The 22,890-nt window shown below is 33.3% G+C and overlaps 1 protein-coding gene across 1 annotated transcript in view; it reads right to left on the bottom strand.

The window, feature by feature from the left end:
- Positions 1–22,890, bottom strand: part of MTBP (MDM2 binding protein) — an 82,088-nt gene that overhangs the window by 45,451 nt on the left and 13,747 nt on the right. The window contains exons 9-11 of the mRNA XM_074201490.1: positions 22,249–22,343; positions 16,329–16,401; positions 13,316–13,433 (exon numbers count right to left, since the gene is read on the bottom strand). Of these exons, the coding sequence (XP_074057591.1) occupies positions 13,316–13,433; positions 16,329–16,401; positions 22,249–22,343 (286 nt within the window). The remainder of the gene's footprint in view (positions 1–13,315; positions 13,434–16,328; positions 16,402–22,248; positions 22,344–22,890) is intronic.

Raw genomic sequence — 22,890 nt, 5'->3', positions numbered from 1 at the left:
GTTCCAATATAAGGCAAATCAGTAAGGTCAACATGAACAACAGTGATTGTTTGGGATTTTTTTGAAAGTGTTTCTCTGAGTGTGGTTTAACTTGGGACTAGAACATACTATGAAATTTTTTTTTTAATACTTCACATCCCCAAGGCAAGTTCACCAAGCTTCATAAAACCTCACTGTAATTGTTATTAAAAAAGGAAATGGAAAGTCAAATCAAAGAAAAGCTCCTGTATTTTAATTACAAAAAATATATATCATTTTGTAATAGCAAATAGACTATGAATCAAAGTATATCCACATAACAATTAACACATAGTAAAAGTCAATATAATGTACTTAGCCTACAATGCTAATGCTAGTCCCTGTTCTATTATTCTATTGTATTCCTTCAAGTCTAAGTTATTGCAACAAATGTTGGTTGTTTCCTCTTCTATTTGAAACTAAAGTTTGCCCCAAGAGTAATTATAATATCAATTCATCTACCAACTATCTTCTTGCTAATTTAAGTATATATTTATTTCATAGCATGGTTTTCACATCTAATCTACATTATATCACCTCTACTGGCATGCTAATCACTGAAGATTGCAATTAGAAGAATCTTATTTTCTTTTTGAGTATTTTAAAAATTCCCTTTCCTATAAAAATTGTCTAACATTTTAAAATGTTGTTCCAAGTTTGGTAGGTTTTAAATTGGAGACTTATTAGGTAATTTTTATATAAATGATGCAGTAACAAAACCCACATTTTTTCATTTGTATAACTCCCACACAACTCTCATCTTTCTTAAAAGGAAAATAAGGGGAAAGTATGCACCAGGAATTTAACTTCATTTGCTTTTTGTCAACTGGACATTATCATCTTATAAACAAGACAACTGCTAATTTCAGCTTTTGTAAAGGACTGATGAGACTCGCAACTAATTCCTTTTTAAAAAATATCCATCCTGCATCAACCTTTTTGTGTGGGCAGGGAGTGGGGAGCAAAAATGATCATTTCTAAATGTTCATCAAATTTTTTACATGCAAGAGCAAAGGATTACAAATGAACAACTGGAAATGACACTGCAGTTAATTCAATCCAAAATCTTCCTTTTACAGGGATGGCAACCAAGTTACTTAACATGCCCTATAGACAGTAGGCATGCAAAATAGAATTTGAATTTTAGGGTTCCTGAAAGTCATGATCAGGAAAAGAGCCTTGACTTCATTTTTTAAAGAATTTCTACAGGAAAATTGCCCTGATATCCTAGAAGCAGAGGGCAAAATAGAAATTGAAAGAATTCACCAATCTCCTCCTGAAAGAGATTTAAAAAAAAAAGTCCCCAGGAATATTATAGCCAAGTTCCAGAACTCCCAACCCAAAGAAAAAATATTAGAAGCAGCCACAAGAAACACTTCAAATATTGTGGTACAATTAGGATTACACAGGATTTAGCAGCATCCACATTAAGGGCTCGTAGGGCTTGGAATATGATATATTCTGGAAAACAAGAGCTTGGAATGCAACTGAAAAATCAACTATCCAGGAAAACTGAACATTTTCTTACAGGGGAAAAGATGGACTTTCAATAAAACTGGGGAATTTCACATGTTCCTGTTGAAACAGCCAGAGCTGAACAAAAAGTTTGATCTTCAATACAGGACTCAGATGAAGCACAGAAAGGGTGATGAGAAAGATAAATTATGAAGGATTTAATGATGCTGAACTGTGAAGATAATATTGGTAATACACATATGAACCTTATTTATTAGAGTAGTTAGAATATATATATATATAGACCGTCTGAGGCACCAAAGAGAATCGAATTTGAAGGTATAATATATTATAAAAATGGAGTTGATGGGTGAAAAGGAAATGTACTGGGAGAAAGGGAAAGGAAAGGTAGAATAGACTTAAGATATTTCATGTAAAAGAGTAAAGAAATACCTTTTGCAATGATATGAAAGGTGGGAAGGTGAGGGGGGAATGAGGGAGCCTTCATTCCCATTGGAAAAGGCTCATAAAGGAAACAACAAGCATACTTTAATAGGGCACAGAAATCTAGAAGAAAAAGGAGAGAAAGGGGACAGGGAAAGGAGAAGGGGGAATGTAGGTGATAGAGAGGGTAGATCATGGAAGAGGACAGTCAGATATAACACATTCTTTTTAACTTTTTGCAAGGTGGTGGGATTGGGTGGCTTGTTCGGGTCTAAGAGGCTGAGTGGTTGCTAGGTCTCTGGGGTGGGATGTGGGCTTGGGGCTTCCTGGCCCCAGGGTCAGTGCTCTGTCCACTGTGCCACTCGGCTGTCTCACAGCACAATTTGAAGAGGGACAGAGTGAAAAGAAAGAGAAAATGCAATAAATGGTAACAGGGAGGAATGGATGGAGGGAATTACAATCAGCTACAGCAACTGTAGAAAAATATGGAAGTAACTTCTATGATGGACTTATAATAACAAATGTGATCCACCCCAGAGAGAGCTGATGGTATCAGGACATAGACTAAAGCACATTTTTTTTCTCTTTTTCTTTCACTTTATTTCTCGTGAGGTATTTTTTTAATTTTTTTGGGGGGGGGATTATGCTTACTCTTATAACAAGACTATTTTAGTAATGTGTAAATAAATAAAAATATAAATTAGGAATTCAAAAAAGATATCTCAATAAAAACCATTTTAATAAAAAAAAAGATGACAAAGTCAAGCTTCCACATCCAAAGACTCCAAGAAAAAATATGAATTGGTCTCAGGCCATGGAACTCAAAAAAGATTTCAAAAATCAAGTTAGGGAAGTAGAGGAAAAATGGGGAAGAGAAATGAGAACAATGCAGGAAAATCATGATGACTGAGTATGCAGCTTAGTGAAGGAGATACCAAAAAAATACTGCAGAAAATAACATCTTAAAAAACTAATTTGGGCCAGATGGAAAAAGTGGTACAAAAGGAATGTACTGGAATAAAGGGAAAGGAGAAGTAGAATGGGGTGAGTTTATTACACATAAAAGGGGTAAGAAAAAGTTTTTGCTGTAGAGTAGAAGAGGGGGAAGATGGGGGGGGGGGATGAGTGAACCTTACTCTCTTTAGAATTGGCTCAGAGAGGGAATAGTCTACATACTCAACTGGTACAGAAATCTCTCTTACCCAAGAGGAAAGGGATAGAAGAAAGGGGAGGGGAGAATGGAGGAGAAAGGAAGGTAAAAGAAGAGAGGGAAGATTAGGGGAGGGAATAGTCAGATGTATTACATTTTTGAGGAGGACAGAGTGAAAGAAGAAAGATAATAGAATAAAGGGGGAGGGAGGATGTAGGGAAATACAGTTAGTAATAGCAACTGTGGGGAAATAAAAATTGAAACAAGTTTCTCTGATAAAGACCTCACTTCTCAAACACAGGAAATGGAGTTAAATTTATTAAAAATAAAAGCCATTCCCAATTAATAAATGATTAAGAAATATGAACAGTTTTTAAATAGGTTATCAATGCAATCTATTTAAATCATTTTTTTAAATGTTCTAACTATTGATAGAAATGTGGGTTGGAACAATTCCTCAAGTCCCTTATACATACTGGATTGGCTAATAGGACAAAAGGAGAAAAAAGACAAATGTTGGAAAGGATATAAGGAAATTCAGACACTGATGCACTGCTGGAGGAGTTGTGAAATGATTCAACAGTTATGATAAGCCAAAGGACAATAAAACCATGCTTTCCCTTTGGTCTAGCATTGTCACTGCTAGATCTATATCCCAGAATAAATGAAATATGGGAAGAAAAAAAAAAAATATATATATATATATATATGTATGTATAGGAATATTTATAATAGCTCTCTTCTGGTGGCAGGGAGCTGGAGTTTGAGGGGATGTTCAGCAGCTGGGGAATGAATGAACAAATTGTGGTATGTAATTGAGATGAAATGCTATTCTGTTATGGGAAATGATGAACAGGATGCTCAAAAAACTTACATGAGCAGATGCAATGTGAAGTTTTGTACAAAAGTAACAGAAATATTGCAGGATGATCAGGTGTGAATGATCGACCTTTTCTCAACAATACTGTGACCCAAGAGAATATTGAAGGGCTTATGATAAAGAATACTATCATCCCAAAGACAGAGCTGACAGTGTCTGTATATAGATTGAAGCATGTTTTTTTTTAACTTCTTTATTTCTTGGGACTTCTCTTTTTTTTGGGGGGGGGGGGGAATTATATTTACTGTTATAATGTGACTATTGTAGTGATCATGACTATACATTTTTAAGCTATACTATGTAACTTCCTTTAACCTATACTATGTAACTGGAGTGTGAGGAAGGGAGAGAATTTGAAACTCAAGGTCATTTATATCTATGCAGAATGCCAGGAAATGGTTACTTTGTTTATAAGATCATAAAGTAATGTGAAAGATACACTATTTCAAGAATTTCACTGTAAGCAAATCATACAGAGGAGACTAAACTGGGAGGAAAATTGTGATTCCAGGAGTTTGATAATTTTTTTATAAGACTTAGAAAGTTCTTTTCAATCATTGCAAATATTTTTGTTAATGAGAATCTATAGTTTTAGCATGTATTTGTTCAATTTTTGTGGAATCTAATTTTGATGTCTTTAAATTCTTTATCATCAGAATTCAATTCTACAGACCATGAACTACATTTTTCTCCATACCCTTCTTAAATTTCACTTGTAACAATTTGAAGAAATGAAAAACAGCATCTTTTGCAATATAACTAAAGGGTCCATATAATGCTTGAATATTTTACAAAATTCCTCATTAAATCTTTTCTATCACCAGCTTTCTATATTGTTAATAATGCTCTCATAGGTCCATAGTTTAAATCAACAAGTTAACAGTGGCAGGCAAGAAAATGGGAAAATTATAAGACTGTTATATATGAGTGAGTTGCGTCTACAATTATCAAGTCATAGTATTAGATTTGCTATTTTCAGGTAAGCCTATATTTCTAAAAAGTTCTTTCACTGAAAGTATTTCAATTGATGAAACGAATCAAAATTATTTCTTTATCCCTGAATTAACTTGGTATGGAACAAGGAAATTTGTAATGCCTTAGCAATCTCTGGGTTGATTATATTTTCCAATCACCAAAGGTTTTATTTTTATGCAAGCCTAAAGCATTAACATGCTTAAGAACAGTTAATCTGCCCTTATTCTACTGAAAACCATCTGGCAATGGATTCACTTAACACTGATAAGGTAGAACTTGACAAGTACCACTAAAATAGAAGTTTCTCCAGCATTATAAAAATGTTCAGGGGATAGATTATATTCCACAATCAAATTTCTAAAAGAGACCAAACAAAAAATCCACAATTTTTTTCCTGAGACTTCATGGTCAATTAAAAGCATTTTCCTATAGAAATTTAGCATTTACATGATTTGGTAAATTTTTAGACATGAATATCCTCTTTAGGAAAATGCATAGCCAACTACACTAATGTATAATATTTATAGTATAAAATTTTTTCACCAAATACTGGGATACAACTTTCTGAATGTTTCTCTGGCAACCACATCCTGGAACCTGCCTTTTCTTTACAATTTACGAATTCAGTGCTTCTGTAATATCAACTGGATAACTGTTTAGTAACCAAACTCAAAATATCCAACATGATTGAATATTATGTCAATGTTTCCAACTCAGTATCTTCTCCCTTAAACCTTCTCCTCCTCTAAAATTTCCCATTAGTATGTTTGATAGTACTATCATTCTTCTAGTTGTTCAATTTTAAAATCCAAAATTTCAAAGTCCTCTGCCTGTTTTCTCTCCTATAGAATAGCAATTAGTTACCAAGTCTTGAGGCTTCCCTCTCTTTAACATATTACATTTGTCCTCTCCACTCAAAAAGATACAACCCTGGCTCAGGGTCTCATCATCTTCAGGTGACATACTGGACTGATATAAACCAAAATGAGTACTGGACTACTCTATATGCCTAACATGTCTCCTTAATATAAAGGTCTCTCAAATGTATCTTTCATATGGTCACTAAAATAATCTTCTGAAAAGATCAGGTTGATAATATCATATTCTTCTTTAAAATGCTTCAGTAGCTTCCTGTTGTCTTTAGGAAAAATATAAAAACTTCAACCTGGTAGCTGAAATCTTCATTAATATGACTTCAATCTGGTTTCTCCAACATGTTTCACATCATTCTCCTTCATGTGCTCCAAGTTCTAGCTTCAGAAGACAACTAGCTATTCCTAAAACTTGACATGGCACTACCTGCTTCCATGAATTTATTTAAAAAGGTCATCTCCTGATCCCCCCACCCCATGCTTAAAATGTACTACCTCCTCCTAGTACGACCTACTCAGTCTATAGATGAGGAAAATGGCACGTGACTTAACAAAGGTCATCCAGATAGTGAAAGAGAAAATGAGATAAAAGATGGGGCAATAAAGGAAAAAGGTGAGGGGGTTTGTCTGATACACCAGATCTTAATATAGAAGCAAATAAGCTAGCTAAATCACTGGCAAGTTATTAATCAGCCTTTTGATGAAAGCAGAACTATCTATTATAAGTATACCATATAGAATTTCCTCTACAGAAAAGAATATGAGCAACTGAACAGCAATTAATAATCATCTGTCCATTCTGATTTAGGCTCAACAGCTAAGATTAAAAGAAAACTGTGAAGTCTCAGCCTAATCAGTCTTAATGATAGTCTAATCAGTAATCAGTCAGACTTCAAAGAATGTGATGTGATAACCAACTTATTACAATTCAAAAGGTACAATTTCAGTCCTAAATTTCTACAAGTGATCATTAAAAATGAAAAATCAAATCCAACTAAATTGAAGTATCCCTTTAAAAGTTTCAACAGACATTTTATAGGAGATATAAGCTAACAGTTAATTCAAAATTTAAAAAACAACATTCATTCCAAACAGGACAAAAAAAAAGTTTTAAATATTGCACTTTAAAAATTGATATAAAAAAAAAGAGTAACTAACAACCTAAAATATAAGAAGATATCATCTAGGGTTGGTAAAATTTTGTCATTATATCATTTAATCTTTTCTTATCTCTCTTCAAATCTACCAGATTCACTCAATAAGTTACTTGAAATGAATAAATTAACCATAAAAGAAAAGGATGAAATCTTTCAAGTCAATAAAAGTATCATACTGTCACCTAGAGAAGCAACCTACTAAAACAGAATGTCTGAACAAAAAAATTCCTGGATAACTTGAAACAGAGCCACAGACACAGACATACAATGACACACACCATGATGTGAACTTCTTCCTCTGCAGTACCTTGAATACCACTGTGCCAAAGTTTCCTTGTTAACATCCCTGACTGGCCCCTTTTCCTAGCTCCATTAAGGAGGTCTGAAGGCAAGGGCCAAACACCCCTGGTATGCTTTACTTATTATTCCTACCACACTCTTTGTGCTCCCTTAACCATTTCTAGTTAAGTCATATGGTTTTCTTTTAAACAATGAATAAAAATGACAATTGTTTTCTCAGGATTTAAAGGCTTATCTAATTAATATAATAAAAGCTCTTTCTAGTAAAAGCAACAAACAAACCCCAAAAGACTCAAACAATTCTGGACACAGAAATGAGTAGGGAGAAGCTGGTATGTTGGATATTTGGGAAATAATACATTATTATATGTACAAGTTTTCCTTAATGCAAATCTCGGATGAGCACATTTTCACTTTTTTCTTTCTTTGCAAGGGATGAAGTAAATGTGACATAGGTTAAGGATGTATTTGCCAGAAATCTCATAAATCTAATCAAAAGTCTTAAATGAGAAAAAGAAGATTGGGATGGGGGGGTAGAAGACTATATGGAAAAGAGAGAGAGATGCTTCAGTCCGTCCCCCAAGTTGGACACCAATGTAGTTAGCATTATGTATGAAGGTGATAAATCATCAGAAATCAAGAGTCAGAAAAGGAGATAATGCCATTATATGTAATCAGATGAAGTAGATTAGGGTTTAATGGTATGATAGATTAATAATTTCATCCTTAAAAAGTTAGAAGAGGGGCAGCTAAGTGGCGCAGTGGATAGAACACTGACCTTGGAGTCAGGAGTACCTGCGTTCAAATCCGGCCTCAAACACTTAATAATTACTTAGCCGTGTGGCCTTGGGCAAGCCACTTAACCCCACTGCCTTGCAAAAAAAAAAGTTAGAAGAATGATAAGAAGAAATACTATGTCACCAAAGAGGAGAAACTTGGGTAGGTTAGAAATGAAGGCAATTTTGAGAAAGGAAAATTATCACTCCCTCTTAAAATCATGATAGAGGGGCGGCTAGGTGGCACAGTGGATAAAGCACTGGCCCTGGAGTCAGGAGTTCCTGGGTTCAAATCCGGTCTCAGACAATTAATAAATTACCTAGCTGTGTGGCCTTGGGCAAGCCACTTAACTCCGTTTGCCTTGCAAAAATAAATAAATAAATAAACTTATGATAGAGTAAAAGAAAACTGGGGATAGCTTAACATGGCTTAACTTTTGGGGAAAATAGATTTCAGAAGACTGAGGGAACAGTAAGCCACCTACATATCCTTTATCAAAATCCTACTTGAAAAATCAGCTCAGGCAGAATAGGAAGAATGTCAAGAATCAAATTCTGAATTTATAGAGAAATAATTTCTATTAAGGAAAAGGAGAGATACATAAAATGAAAAATATGAATCCAAAGAGAACTTACCAATATAGCTTTTCTTAGTATAATCCAAAGAAATAAGATGCAAGAATAGATAATAGAAGAAGAAGAGGAGATGCTGTAAGAATAACATCTGGAATGTTAAAACTCAGAATGAGCTAAATATGAAAGGAAAAGCTAAAAATAGTTTTTTGGTTATGTTTTCTTAAAAAGTTGGAGGGAGGAAGAAGATCAGAGGATAAGAACCACAGGCTACCTCAGAGATATTGCAGGATCAGTTCCAGACCACTGCAATAAAGCAAATATTGAAAATGAGTCAACTCAAATTTTTTTGATTTCTCAATGTATATAAAAGTTTATATCTACATCACACTGCACTCTATTAAGCATGCAATAGTATTGTGAAAAAAACCCAATGTAAATACCTTAACTAAAAAAATTTTATTGTAAAAAGTGCTAATGAGCTATGGCTTGTTGTTGGAGGGTTGTGCCTTAAGGTGGTTCACTGGGAGCTGATCAAGGTAGAGATTACTGAAGGTTGGGGTGGCTAAAACAATTTCTTAAAATGAGACAACAATCAATTTTGCCACTTTTAATTGACTTTTCAGAAAAGATTTCTCCTTAGCATATGATGCTATTTGATGTATTTTACCCAAAACTTCTTTCAAAACTGGAGTCAATCCTCTCAAACCCAGTCACTGATTCATCACCTAAGTTCATATAATATTCTTCAATATCATTGTGTCTCAGGGAATAGGGAGGTCCAAGGAGAGGGAGAGATAGGGTTTGACCAGTCAGTGTTACAATCAGAATACACACATTTATCAATTAAGTTAGCTATCTTATATGCAGCACCCCCAAAAATTGTAAGAATTACTAAAATGTGACATGGACAATATAAGCACATGCTGTTGGAAAAATGGCACCAATGAACTTGCTTGACCGGGCTGTCATAAATGTTCAATTTGTAATAAAAGCAACAACAGCACAACATCTATGAAATGCAATAAAGTGAAGTACAATCAAACAAGGTATCATTGATGATTTAATAATGTGGACAATTATTCAAGGCTATTTTCCTTTAGCTACCTCTATCAATAAGAATCAACTTTAGATTGGAAAGGACAGAACAAAAATGGCCAAAAGGGGGGCACGAAACCAAGATAAGAAAATAACAAAGTGATATTGGTAATCCCTAGGGAGGTTAAGTCCTTGGCCCAGATGGATTAAAACCTTAGATATTGAAACAATAAATTAATTATAATAATTAAAACAATTAAATTCCTAAGGTATCAACTTGCAGGTTGACTGTGGCAGAAATGATAATACAGTTAGTATGATTTGAAACTAGATGAATGGCTAGACCCAAACTTGAGAAGATTCCTGCCTCAGGGGTCTACCTATTTGGTCCTATGTTGTTTAACATTTTTATAAATGAATTGGATAAAGGTATAAATGATACACACAGAAAATTTGCAAAAAACAGAAAGGTGGGGGGAGAGCTAACACTAGATAGATGACAAGATTCAAAACAATCTTGTCCAGCTAGAAGATTGGGTTAAATCTATAGGATGAGATTCAATAATAATAATATTTAATTCAATAATTCAATAATAAAATTTAAAATCAATGCCTGGGTTAAAAAGAAGCAACTTCACCATGGTCAAATGAGGCTAACATGATAGGATTATAATTCACAATAGATAATGACAATGGAGTCTTAGTAAATAGTAAGCTCAGTAAATCAACAGTGTCAGACAAAAGAGCTAACAAAACCTCAGACATGCAGAGGAGGAGCCAGTGGACGAGAGTAGGGAAAGTGGCAAGCATTTTTTGCACTGTGCCTTTTTTCAAACCAATATGTAAAGTATTGCAATTAGTTATAGGTACCATATTTTAGGGAAAAGTGTATTAAATTGGAGAAAATGCAGGATGATGAAAAGTCTACATGGGGTTCAATTTAAGTAGAGAGGTTTAGTCCAGAGAGGTCTAATGGGAGTCAGAACTAAGATTCAATTCCAATTTTGTCAGTAATCAAACACTTTATTTTTCAACCTTAGTTTCCACACTTCATTGATCCCATCCTTCTCTATTTTCCTACTCTCCTTTACTGTTCTGGGTTTCCTTTCTTTCCTTCACATTTCTGACCCCATGGCTGACTGTAACCATGCATTGCCCAGCACCTTCTGTCCTATAATCTCTCATGCATTGCCAAATTCCAACACTAGTCTATTTCCACTACCCTGTTTCTATTTTTGCAGCTAAACACTGCTGAAAGAAGTTACATCACCCTATCAACTAAGTTCACAAATTTGTTACAAAATCTTAGCCAGCCCTGAAGCAAAGCCATTCCTTCTTCCTTCCCAGCATGACTCTTGATCACTCCACCACAGAAGCTGCTCCAAAATTCATCTTCTCTCAAGCTCCCTATGACCACTTTCCCAGCCTTAGCAGAGGATCTTCCCTTCTATTTTACAAAGAAAATGAAGGTTAAGTCTTGTGAGCTCTCTCTTCTTCTCCATTTCATATTCCACAACTTCTATAAAGTCTCACATTTATTCATCCTTTGCCCCAATCTCGTAGGAAGAGGAAGTTTTTCTCCCTACCAAGGTCAGTTGACCTACCTATAATTTTGTTATTATATCACCTTCCATCTCTTTCAATTGCTACCTTTTCTCTCTGACTAATGTTCTACTACTATACATAGATCTCCCAAAATGTGAAAAAAAGTTTTAATTGATTCTACTATTTCTTCAAGTTATCATCTTATCTCTCTTTTCTATAGGCAAATTTGCAAAGGGTCATCTACCCTCACTCTTTTGATTTCTTAACCTTCCATTACTCATTTGTCAACTTTTTTTCAATCTAGCTTCCAATATCATGTCTCAACAAACTGCTATTTCAAAGGTCAGCAGTGATTTAAACTATTAAATTGGTCTCCATCCTCACTCATTTTGACTGACCTTGGTATAATTTTTGACACGGTTAAGTACCTGGATATTATTTCTTCCTTTGGCTCCATGGCATTGATCTTTTTTCCTATTTGGCTTAAGTTTTCTTCTCAATCACTTTTGCTGAATCATCCAATTCCCACTCTATGGGATGTCCCCCACACTCCTTGAGTTCTTTCTGTGCTCTTTAAGTCCTCTTATCTCCCTGAATCCTATTGATGAACTCATTCAATCTCATGGGTTTCAATTAAAAATCTTTATTAAAGTCTAAACTTGACTCCAGGGCCAGTGCTCTATTCACTGCATCACCTAGCTGCCCTAGGTAACTAATTTATTGATAGAATCTCTGGATAGTTTGTCCACATCTCAAATTCAACATATCTAAAATAGAATTAAGTATATTCCCTATTAAATAAATTTCCGAATTTCTATTGAAGGTACAACCTTCTCAATAAATCAGTTTGACTTTTCATCTTGTTACTCCCCACTTCCCATATAAAAATTCCATTGGCACATGCAAGGTACCTGTAGATTCTACTTTGCTAGCTCTACAAATTAGTTAATCCCTTCTTCTCTCACACACTATCCAAATAAACTCTCACCTGGACCATAATCATTGCTTCCTAACTAATCTGCTGATTTCCATCTTCAATTCATAACTTACAGAACTGCCAAAGTTATCTTCCCAAGGAACAGATCTGACTATATCACTCCACTGCTTAAATATCTTCACTAACTTCCTTTCCTTCCAAAATAAAATATGAAAACCTCAGCTAGCATTAAAGCTATCAACAATGTGGCACCAACTACCTTTCTAGACTTATTTCCTATTATGCCATTCATGCATTTGCTTGACTGAATAATTTTAACTTCTCAAATTGGCAGACCAATATTTCTCCAAATGATGTATGCTGAATATTCAAAAGATCTGATTTCACTGGGGCTGGCTCTCCCGGGACCAACACAGATCATAAGTATTTTTGTTTCAAGAAAAAATAGGACCTTTAATATTAAACCTCTCTAAATTTGGGTAAGCTTGTCTTGACATGACAGATTTATAGTGATTCAGAATAACAATTATTTGGAACCTTTTTACAAGTGAAAAGGGTACTAGAAATAAAATGTGACCATCAATTAGGCAATGGCAAAGAAATGATGATCAGTCATTACTAAATTGCATGAAATGCTACATGTCTAATTCAAGAGAAATATGGGAAATTTTTTTAAAAAAATAAATAACAAGGGACATAAAAAGAAACTACACACAATGTCTTCCACATTAAACGAGCATTTATTAAGCACTTAATTTGTGCCAGGCACTGTACTGAATCATGCCAACTAATTCAATATGAGGGATAGCAATTCTAGTCAAATATAAGCAGTCAATCACAATGTCTTATGTCAAAATTATTTATTCCTTCCTGTAATTGTTGATCAAACTTTTCTTGAGTTTTAGTAGGAGGTAAAGGGTATTTAATGGGAAGTTATCTTTGCTGTCAAAACCAAAATATCAGTAAATACATTTCTAAAATTTATGTGAACACTTTAAAATCAGATCACTGATTGTATAAAAATAACTAAATCTATAAAAACACAAAGTCTTCTAGAATCAATCAAAACTTTCCAAAATTACTGTGAATTTCAGCAATGAATACATAAAATATTGCATAAGAAAAAAACCTCTTTTTATAGGTGAATTCTTCAAATGTACTGGCACATATACATTTTAAATCTGAACATACCTACCAGTAATAGTTTTGGGTTTTTTTGCCATATACTCCTTCCATTTCTTTGTATTCAGTTGGCTTGGAGGTGGAATAAGTATGTTACTTACACTACAAGGTAAAACAAAGAGTGCTCCAACCTGAAAGGATAAAATCCAATACAATAAATTCATTTTCAATAAATTTAATATATTCAAATTATCAAAAGTTTATCCACTAAGAAAAAAATATGAGATATTTGATTCACATATGATCATTTATTCAGTTTTTACTTATTTTTCCACCTAGAAAAATAGGCTACACTATTTCATATTGAAATTGGGGATTTTTCAATGATCCAAAGTTGCATGTAAAACCTCAGGTAAGATATAAAATCAGTTCTAACATTTGCAAATTTTGAGGAGACTGATTTTTCTTACCCATAGACTTTTTTCCAGTCATCCACATCTTTGCAATCTTTTGAGTAATTATATTGTACTGGAGGTAGAACAGCTACTTCAACCATTCTGGGTTAGGTGGTAACAGACAATAATAGAATAGATGCTATGAAATGTATCAGGACTTCCCATTTATTTCTGACCACAGTTTATAGGCCTATGGTTGACTTAACTCCTCATTTTCATCACATGATTAATCGCTGGCACTCCAATCTGAAAACTCAAATTTATTTTTAGATATTTTTCTCCCTAAAATAGACAATTAAGTTGACACCCCCAAAATTATTTTAATGTCTTGCCTCAAATATCCTAAAAGTAACAAACTTTTGTAAATATCCTTAAGAGTAAACTAGTCTCATGAAATTTCAGTTTATTTTTAGGATTTGGTATATATTTTATTTACCTTACACTAAAAAATTGATTACATGAGATAGTTGGACAAATTTTTACTTGATATTGATATTTGCTACAATTTTCAATTATGTTACAAGTGATAATGGGCTTTCCATGGCCCAGCATCTCTAAGAACAGAAAGGTTCATCATCAGTAGGACAGTCACTTTGTAACAAATTCTTTAGTCTTTGAAAAGAATAAAATGGATCTCAGGACTGCATAACCCTCATTTGTTTCTGATTATAACATGATGGAAGAAAATGGGTCAAAATGTTCTAAGGACCATTCGTTAATCAGCATCTATTAAGCAACTTCTGTGTGCTAGTCAAGTCATTGTGCTATAGGCCCTGAGGATGCAAATATAAAGTGTTTAATTCTGAAACTCAAATCTGAAAACCACAATACTTTTTTAGATTTTTTTTATCAATGACAATTAGGTCTACCTATCAAGGGTTAAACATAATACTTCTTTAATTAAATGTTTAATTAACAGTTCCCTACTTATATAGCATTTTATAAATCAGAATATATAGACTCTGATATTTGCTCTTTATTCTCGAAGAACATGGCTATCAGGGGAGGTGCTACCATGACAAGCACACAAATTGGATTTGACTGACGGGGTGCTGTGCTAAGTCACCGGCCTCACTTTCTCCCCCCCCAGAGCCAGCTGACTGGACATGAATCATGATGACTGCAGATGGCCCTTGATGAGAGGCACTCAGGGCTAAATGACCTGCTCAAGGTCTGACAGCTAGTAATTGTCTGAGGCTGGATTCAAACTCCCATCCTCCTGAAATGCTGTAGTGTTTCATGAATTGTGCCACCTAGCTTCTCTATAAAAAAAAAGTTAGATATAAACATATAAAACATAAACAAGATAAGGGAATCAAACAAGAAAGTCTTTATGTAAAAGATAGCAGTATTTGATCAAGGGTTGTAAGGGAAAAACATTCTAGAAATGGGTTACAGTTAGAATGAAGAGAAAGCTATATGGAATGGAGTGTATGAGGAACATCAAGAAAACCAGTCTGGACAGAGTTGTAGAGTGAGAAGGGGAAGACTATAACCCAAGGTTTGAAAAAAATAGTGATAGTAATAATGATGGTGATGATGATAATCATGAAAAGTTGTTGTTGGTGGTCCTTTGTTTTCAAATAAGAACAAAATCACAAATTAGTAATGTCTTTTTTGACCTGCTTATGAATTGGATTGAAGTGAGACAGAGCTGCATAGTCACCAGTCTCACTCTCTTCTAGAGTCTGGCTAAGAAACCATAATGAAATCACAACTGCTTCTGTTCTTGGAAAAAGGATGTCTCCCTTAAAAGATTCTAAGTTGCCAGAGTGGAAAAATTGTCTTACTCTTCTTGTATTTGTTATCCTAAAACTTCTTAGCATGGTACTTAATAAATGTTATTTCTATTCATTCAAAATAACTTTTAAGAAAAAAATCCACACCTCTAATCTATTAGGAGATGTACAAATAGTCCTAAGAGTCTGAAGCAAATTCTAACACAAGTATTGGAAAAATTAAAGAGTAGAAAAGAATGATTGCTCAGTGAAACCATGGGGAAAGCATAACTGATTAACTGTCACATAACAAAATATTGAAAAAGAATTTCTATTGCATTGTCATAATATCAAAAACAAAGATAAAGATACAGTCCGACAGTGAGAAAATCAAAGCATACTGAAATGACAAAATTAGAAATGATTCATGCTCACAAAAAATGTATAATCTAAATTTTCTGTATTTTATTTTAAACTGGTCACTTTACAAATACAGTATTTAGAAGAAACACAGGAAAAGTTTAGAATACTTTAAAAAAAATTATTCAAATTTGACCTAGATGGTTTTCTCTTCCAAGTCAAAAATTCTGCTGAAAGTGCAAGGGGGGGGGGCAGCAGCTAGGTGGCGCAGTGGATAGACTACCAGCCCTGGAGTCAGGAGAATCTGAGTTCAAATTCGACCTCAGTCACTTAATAATTACCTAGATGTGTGGCCATGGGCAAGTCACTTAACTCCATGGTCTTGCAAAAACTAGAAAAAAAACTTAAAAAAACTTAAAAAAAAAAACCTAAAAAGTACAAAGGGATAGTATAGACTTGAAAACATTTTTAAGCAAAAACAGGTGAAAAACCAACATAATCATACCTACCCATACACTTAACAGTTAATTTTTTTTTACTTAAGTTTTTATACCTTGCCACAGAGAGATGAAATCTGATCCAACAGCAATTTAGAATGCTCCTTTGAATTGCTTCTTGTCAAGGCTCTGTATTTAGCTGTTAAAGTCATAGTGGTGCACAAGTTTCATTGCCTTAAAAATTTTTTTATAGGCTATTTTGTCAAAATTTTAAAAAATTCCAGAAATCCATTAATACTGCTTTCAAAGAAATCTCTTTTTTCCTCTATATTTTAATTACTTAAGTAGAGAAAGATATCTGTTTCTGCAATTATTAAAAATTAATGAATATCCCTGCCGTATATAAAGGTTATTATATTATATTTTCTGGAGATGATATACACAAAGGTAATATTCACTATTTACATAAGCAACGTGAAACTATTTATTTGACCAAATCTGTTGGGCTCCAGAATACTATTTTCATCTCACTATATACCAAAGCAACAGAATCAAAAGTTCCAAGTTTAAATCTGTAATCTACCACTTATACACACACACACACACACACACACACATATGTATATATATATTCCTATAATTTCTTTTATGCAATAGAATAAGACAAGTTGAAAACATACATTGTATAACACATATATTGTATAATAAATAAAAAAACAGAATTTATAAATTTAAACTTCAGTAAATATTTCAGTCCAGACATGTTGTCCAATAAGTCTGAAGGTTTCTATGATTTCAGCATCTCCTGTTTCCCACTATTAGCTTCTCTGAATCTTTCTGAGAATCTGAATCTTTCTTAGACTCTTAACTCTACTAGCTATGTGGTCTTAGTAAGTTATTCAATCTCTTAAACATCACTCTTCTATCAATAAAAAGGGAATAATAATACTAAAATAACCTAGAGCTCAGTGTTACTGCAAAAAAAAATCTTCTGTATAACTAAAAGCACGGTATGAATATGCGTTGTTATTATTTTAGAAAATAAAAGTTAAATATCAAATATGGAAGAGATCTAGGGAATAAGTTGTCTAAAACAGAATCAGAATAGAATTCATTTTTCCCTAGGAAAAAATGAAGAGAAACAGGTAAGGTTCTAGGTGAGTTCACTCACATCCCTAAGAAGACATTCACTCTTGCTATATTGCCAATTGTCAAGTTTGGTACATTTACTTCATTCTATTGTACTTGATTCATATACATATACATATACATACATATACATACACACACATATATAATATACACACTCATCCATGTATGTATATCTACTAATTTTTATATGCATAAAAATATAAAAAAGTATATATGTGTGTGTATGTATCATGTACATATGAGAGGAATTAACTGGAGCTAGTTTGACCATGAGTACAATAGAAAGAAATGAATACAAGAGATTTGTTGAAGGAAGAATCAACAAATCATAGAAAATGATTAGCAAAGAATACCAAAAAAATGATATTGCAATATAGTATATACATATTATATACACAATGCAATTCATAATAATAATAATAATGAAATTATTCATTATATAAACACAGGGATTTGATATAAGTATGAATATAAGACTTTATTTTCAAGGAATCTAACAGTCAAAAATAACTATAGCAATAATAAAAATAACTTAAGTACATAAATAACTAAAATACATGATATCATATAACACATGAAATAAAAAATCAAAAAAATGAGACTCTGTTAAGAGGTGAAAGAAATCACTTCTAAAAATGGCATTTAACCTGAGCTTTAATAGACAAATGTAAGGGCAAGACAGTATGTGCTAGGTATAGGAAACAACATGAGAAATAAGCATGGCACAGTGGAGAAAAAGCAAAAGTCACTTACAAAAGAAGTTCTGTGGACTCCAGGTAAGACAAAACATATAGAAGCAAATAACAAATAAGAATGTAAAAGAAAACCGAGGAGCCAGAATATGAAAGGCTTTGAAAATCAGGCTAAGGAGATTAGACTTCATTCTACAGATGACTGAAATATCTGGAACATTTTAGGGCAAGGAAATAAAGACACAAGTAAGGCAACCTGCCTCAAGACCAATCAATTCTTTTGTCTTTTGATTCTCCCTCAATAAAATTTCTTTCATCCACCGGTCCATTCTATTCTTAGCCCTCACATGGCCACTACTCTAGTCCCAGTTCCTATCACCTTTCATGAATGATATTGCAAAGGCCTAAAGGTCCCTTCTTCAATTCATCCTTCATTCAGTTCCTAAAGTAATATGCTTAAGTTTGACCATGTTACTTCCTGCTCAAGAGCTCCTGGGGCTCCTTCTTATCTTCTAGAACAAAATAAGAACTCCAATTAAAACCTGAAGTCCTTCACAATTTGGCCCAAGCTGGCATTTCCAATTTCATTACATATTATTCACCTTCAAGAACTTAATGAGCTAACCAAACTAGCTTTCTTATTCTTCATACACAACATTCTATCTTCCATTTCCACAAACCACAGATTTTCCCCAATACTTGGAATGCATATTCCTAAACTCCATTAAACTCCCTAGCTCAGTGTTCAGTAGCACCTCTTGACATGAGATACTTCCTGATCACAATAGTAGCTCGTGCCTCCCTCTCCAAATAATCTTGTATTATTTTGTATATATCTTATGTAAACTTATTTGTACCTAGAATGTAAGCTCCTTGAAGGGAGACTGTCACTTTTTAATCTATATATCCTGATCACTGAGCATATTTGCTGGCCTAAAGTAAACACTAAATAAATGTTTGTTGATCAACTGATTAAGCTAGTAGTAGAAGGCAGAGTGGATTGGAGAAGGAAAAGCTTTTGAAACAATCTAAGGGAGTGGGCTGATGTTGGTGGCAGTGGTATTAAAAAGAGATGAAGGAAAAAGGAAGAAATTAATAAGATCTAGTAAATAATTAGATGAGAGAAATGAGAGAAAAATTAAGAATGGTCTAGTTTTCAAGCCTAGGTGCTAGAAAAAATTGGTAGTATCTATAACAAAAATAATTAGTCAGGAGAGTAAAAATTTGAAGATGATGAATACTGTTTTAAATATATTGAATCATACTATCAACTGACCAGGGAAGTACAAGAAGACAGTGAAAAGATCAACTAATGGCAAAAAGAAACAAGGTGGGTGATTAGAACATATTAGCTAAGTGGACTTCTTTCTGGTAAGACTTTAATTACTGAGAGGAGGAATGGACTAACAGCAAATTAAAGATGATTAGTCCAGGAAAAAGTACTGCATAAATAAATTAAGCTTCTTATAGGAACCCCCACTAAAGCCAACTGAGGCAAACAGAAGATTTAGAGAATAACTAACTTCAATAATTTGAAGGGCTGCCCTATGGGAAAGGAATCAGACTTGTTTACCTTGGTGACAGAACTACAAACAATTGGCAGTGATAGGCTGCAGTCCAATATAGAAAAAAAAATTCCTAATAATTAGAGCTAATCAAAAGGGGAAAGAGAGGTACTACCTGAGGAAGAAGTGAGTTTCCCCTTCATAATGACTGTTCAAATTAAAGTTGTATGACCATTTGTTAGGAATGTTGTAGAGAGGGCTCTTAGCAACAGCATACTTATTTTCCATCATATTAACAACCTAATAGAATAGTCTCTTCAGTTAACAATATAAGCAATTAGATTGTCACGAATGAAGCAAAAGATACGGGCAAGAATCACATAGGATGAGAAGGCATAGAGGGATCCATGCTTTTGAAAAGCATACCAGGCACAGATCCATTGAAGTATACAGAATAGGACAGAAAACAATATAAATCTATGAAGCATATAAGGCTGCTGTGAGAATTAAATACAATGATATATCACCAGCATAAATACTGAAAGAACTCTAACAAATGTAATTTTTTTTTTTTTAGGTTTTTGCAAGGCAAATGGGGTTAAGTGGCTTGCCCAAGGCCACACAGCTAGGTAATTATTAAGTGTCTGAGATCGGATTTGAACCCAGGTACTCCTGACTCCAGGGCCGGTGCTTTATCCACTATGCCACCTAGCCGCCCCCACAAATTTAATTTTTAAAAACTGTATACAGAAGGAGGAAGCAAGAATAGGTAATAGAGAAAGAATTTTTTAAATAGAGATAGTTCTATAAGAATTCTCTAAGACATGATAAATTATTTAAATCTGACAAGGAATGTCAGACCTTAAAAAAATGTCTTTTAAATTATTCTAGGGAAAAGAGAAGGGTCAAAAAAGAGTTGCCCCCTGCTCCAGGATGATAAGAAATGATGGACCAAAAGAGAACTAATCAACTTTTGTTTCAGATGTTTTTCTTTAAAGAAGAATGGATCTTAAATTTGTAAAGATAGGATAAAAATCACTAAAGAAAGTATCAGAAAATATAACAGAAGGTTATATATTTGGGGGATAAATGCCAATCCAGAAGCACCAACTTTAGAACATGTTAAGAAACTAGCTCTGAAATGTAATGGGACGAAATAATTTCTGACTTTATTGTCCAAGATAATCATAAAGACAATATGATCTTTGATAAGAAACAAACAAATTGCTGTAATCATACTTCTTGAGGCTACTGGTGGTTCAGTGGAAACAGTGCTAGACTTGGAGTTTGGAAAACCTGAGTTCAAAAACTATCTTAGACTGTTTAATTAGCTTTGTGACCCTAAGTAACCACCATCTGCCTCACCTCTAACAGAGTGATAATAATAGTCCTCACTTTTTAAGGTCATTATAAGGATAAAGTTAGGTAACATATAGCAGTTTGCCAACTAAAAGAACTATATAAATGTTCTGCTTGCTGTTATTGCTATTATTCTAGGTAGCAATATTTGGATGACATGAGTAAACATGGACCCAAACTGTCCTGTTTACAATAGATATGCATTAACTTTATTGAATTCTTGAAGAAAAGCTTGGTTCCAAGGGAAAGTTAATGAAAGTGAGACCTGTTTAAAGATAATATTAATAAACACAATATGATATATACATAATTCACATCATTAATATAAATCATATAATAAACTTCTATGCCAAGGGCATTTCAATTTTGTAAAAATGCCACCAGAATCATAAGATACCAAAGAAAAGACAACAAAGGAATCAAGAAAACATTCTATTCAAAAGAAATGAAATAAGAAACTTCAACAATAAATAAAAGGATAATGGGAACTCAGGGAGACAAACTCTTCCATAACAAAGGACACTGTCCAACTCTCCCAGAACCACCTGCTTTTGAAAGGTTTGTTTTAAAAATTATCATTTTTTACACCATACGAGATTGATAGCGTTTTTGGTTTTTCATGTACTTGAAGTTCCCAACTCATAGAAAATTTAGGGCTTATTTCCCTAAAGAAATCATATTTCAAAGGAAGATTCTGAGTACAGTAAAACTGGGAAAACCTTGGGATCGAGGTTTTTCTTTCAATTCCTCTAAAATAAATTAATCAAATGATAAATACTTCCCTGTTCACCCACAAAGAACTATAGAGTGCTTTCAGGGTTTATTTTACACTCCTTAAATTTCCCTGTTAACTACTTTTTAAAGCTGGCAATTCCTTCAAAAAGGAAAAAAAGATTTTCAGTTCAGTGTTAGAGAAAAAATTAGGTAAAATGTACAATTAAGGTTAACATTTCAATTACCATTTTAGCTAATAACTTTCAATTGAAAATATTATCAGCAGATTATATTTATAATATAGGCAGAATAACTGTTCCAATAAAGTTTTTTTCCCTATTTGTGAGATCTTAAGCAAGTCACTATTGCTCTCTGGATCTCAGTGTTATTATGTATAATATGAGAGAGGGAATAGATGATCTCTGAAGTCCCTTTTAGGTTTAAATTTATGATTGATTATCACTTCTTTATCTATTTTGAATAGAGGTAAAGGAGTGAAGAATACATGTAGGCATCAGACATAAATCTTACCCCAAAATAACTTATTTCTAAGAAGAATAACATTCTATGGTTGAATAAAACATTATCATTAACATTTGTAAATGAAAGGATACAATTCAAATTCAATGTCCGATATATAATATGATGGGAGATCTGACAATGACACCATCTGCACGAATTCTAAAACAGGACCATAATAATGAAAAACCTAAAAAGACATTACAATTAATTTTTATGCTATAAAAATTTAACTCAACAAAAACAATAGAGAATTAAGATTTATATCTTAAAATATTTTTATGATCAAGACTATTATCTGTTTTCATGAAAACTATGAGGCATAATACATATTATATTGGGCAACAGAAAAGGTAATCTTTAACTTCAGTTGCCACACTTCACAACAACAAATTAATGATTTTTTTTTATTTTGAAAATTATCTAAGCTTTTTATACCTGACAAGTGTTGAATGTAAATGCAAAATTTTAAATATCCTAACATAGAAGTGTATTTTAAATTCTGCTGCCAACACTAGGAATAGACAAGGACTAAGACATATTAAAACCAAATTAAACAGCTTACGTGGATTCAATGAACTGAAATTCAATGAAGTAAATTTCATCAAAAAGATGAAATTCACAGTAATTCCTGGTTATTAAAATTATATTGGAGAAATTTTATGTATGCATTTACTTTGAAGTCATGTAACATGTCAAAACATCCCAGTAATTGTTTCAAAAACAATCTTTTGATT

This window comes from Macrotis lagotis, chromosome X, assembly GCF_037893015.1.
Source record: "Macrotis lagotis isolate mMagLag1 chromosome X, bilby.v1.9.chrom.fasta, whole genome shotgun sequence".
NCBI lineage: Eukaryota > Metazoa > Chordata > Mammalia > Peramelemorphia > Peramelidae > Macrotis > Macrotis lagotis.
Note: the sequence above shows the minus strand (reverse complement) of the source record. Positions and strands in the feature narration are given on the sequence as shown.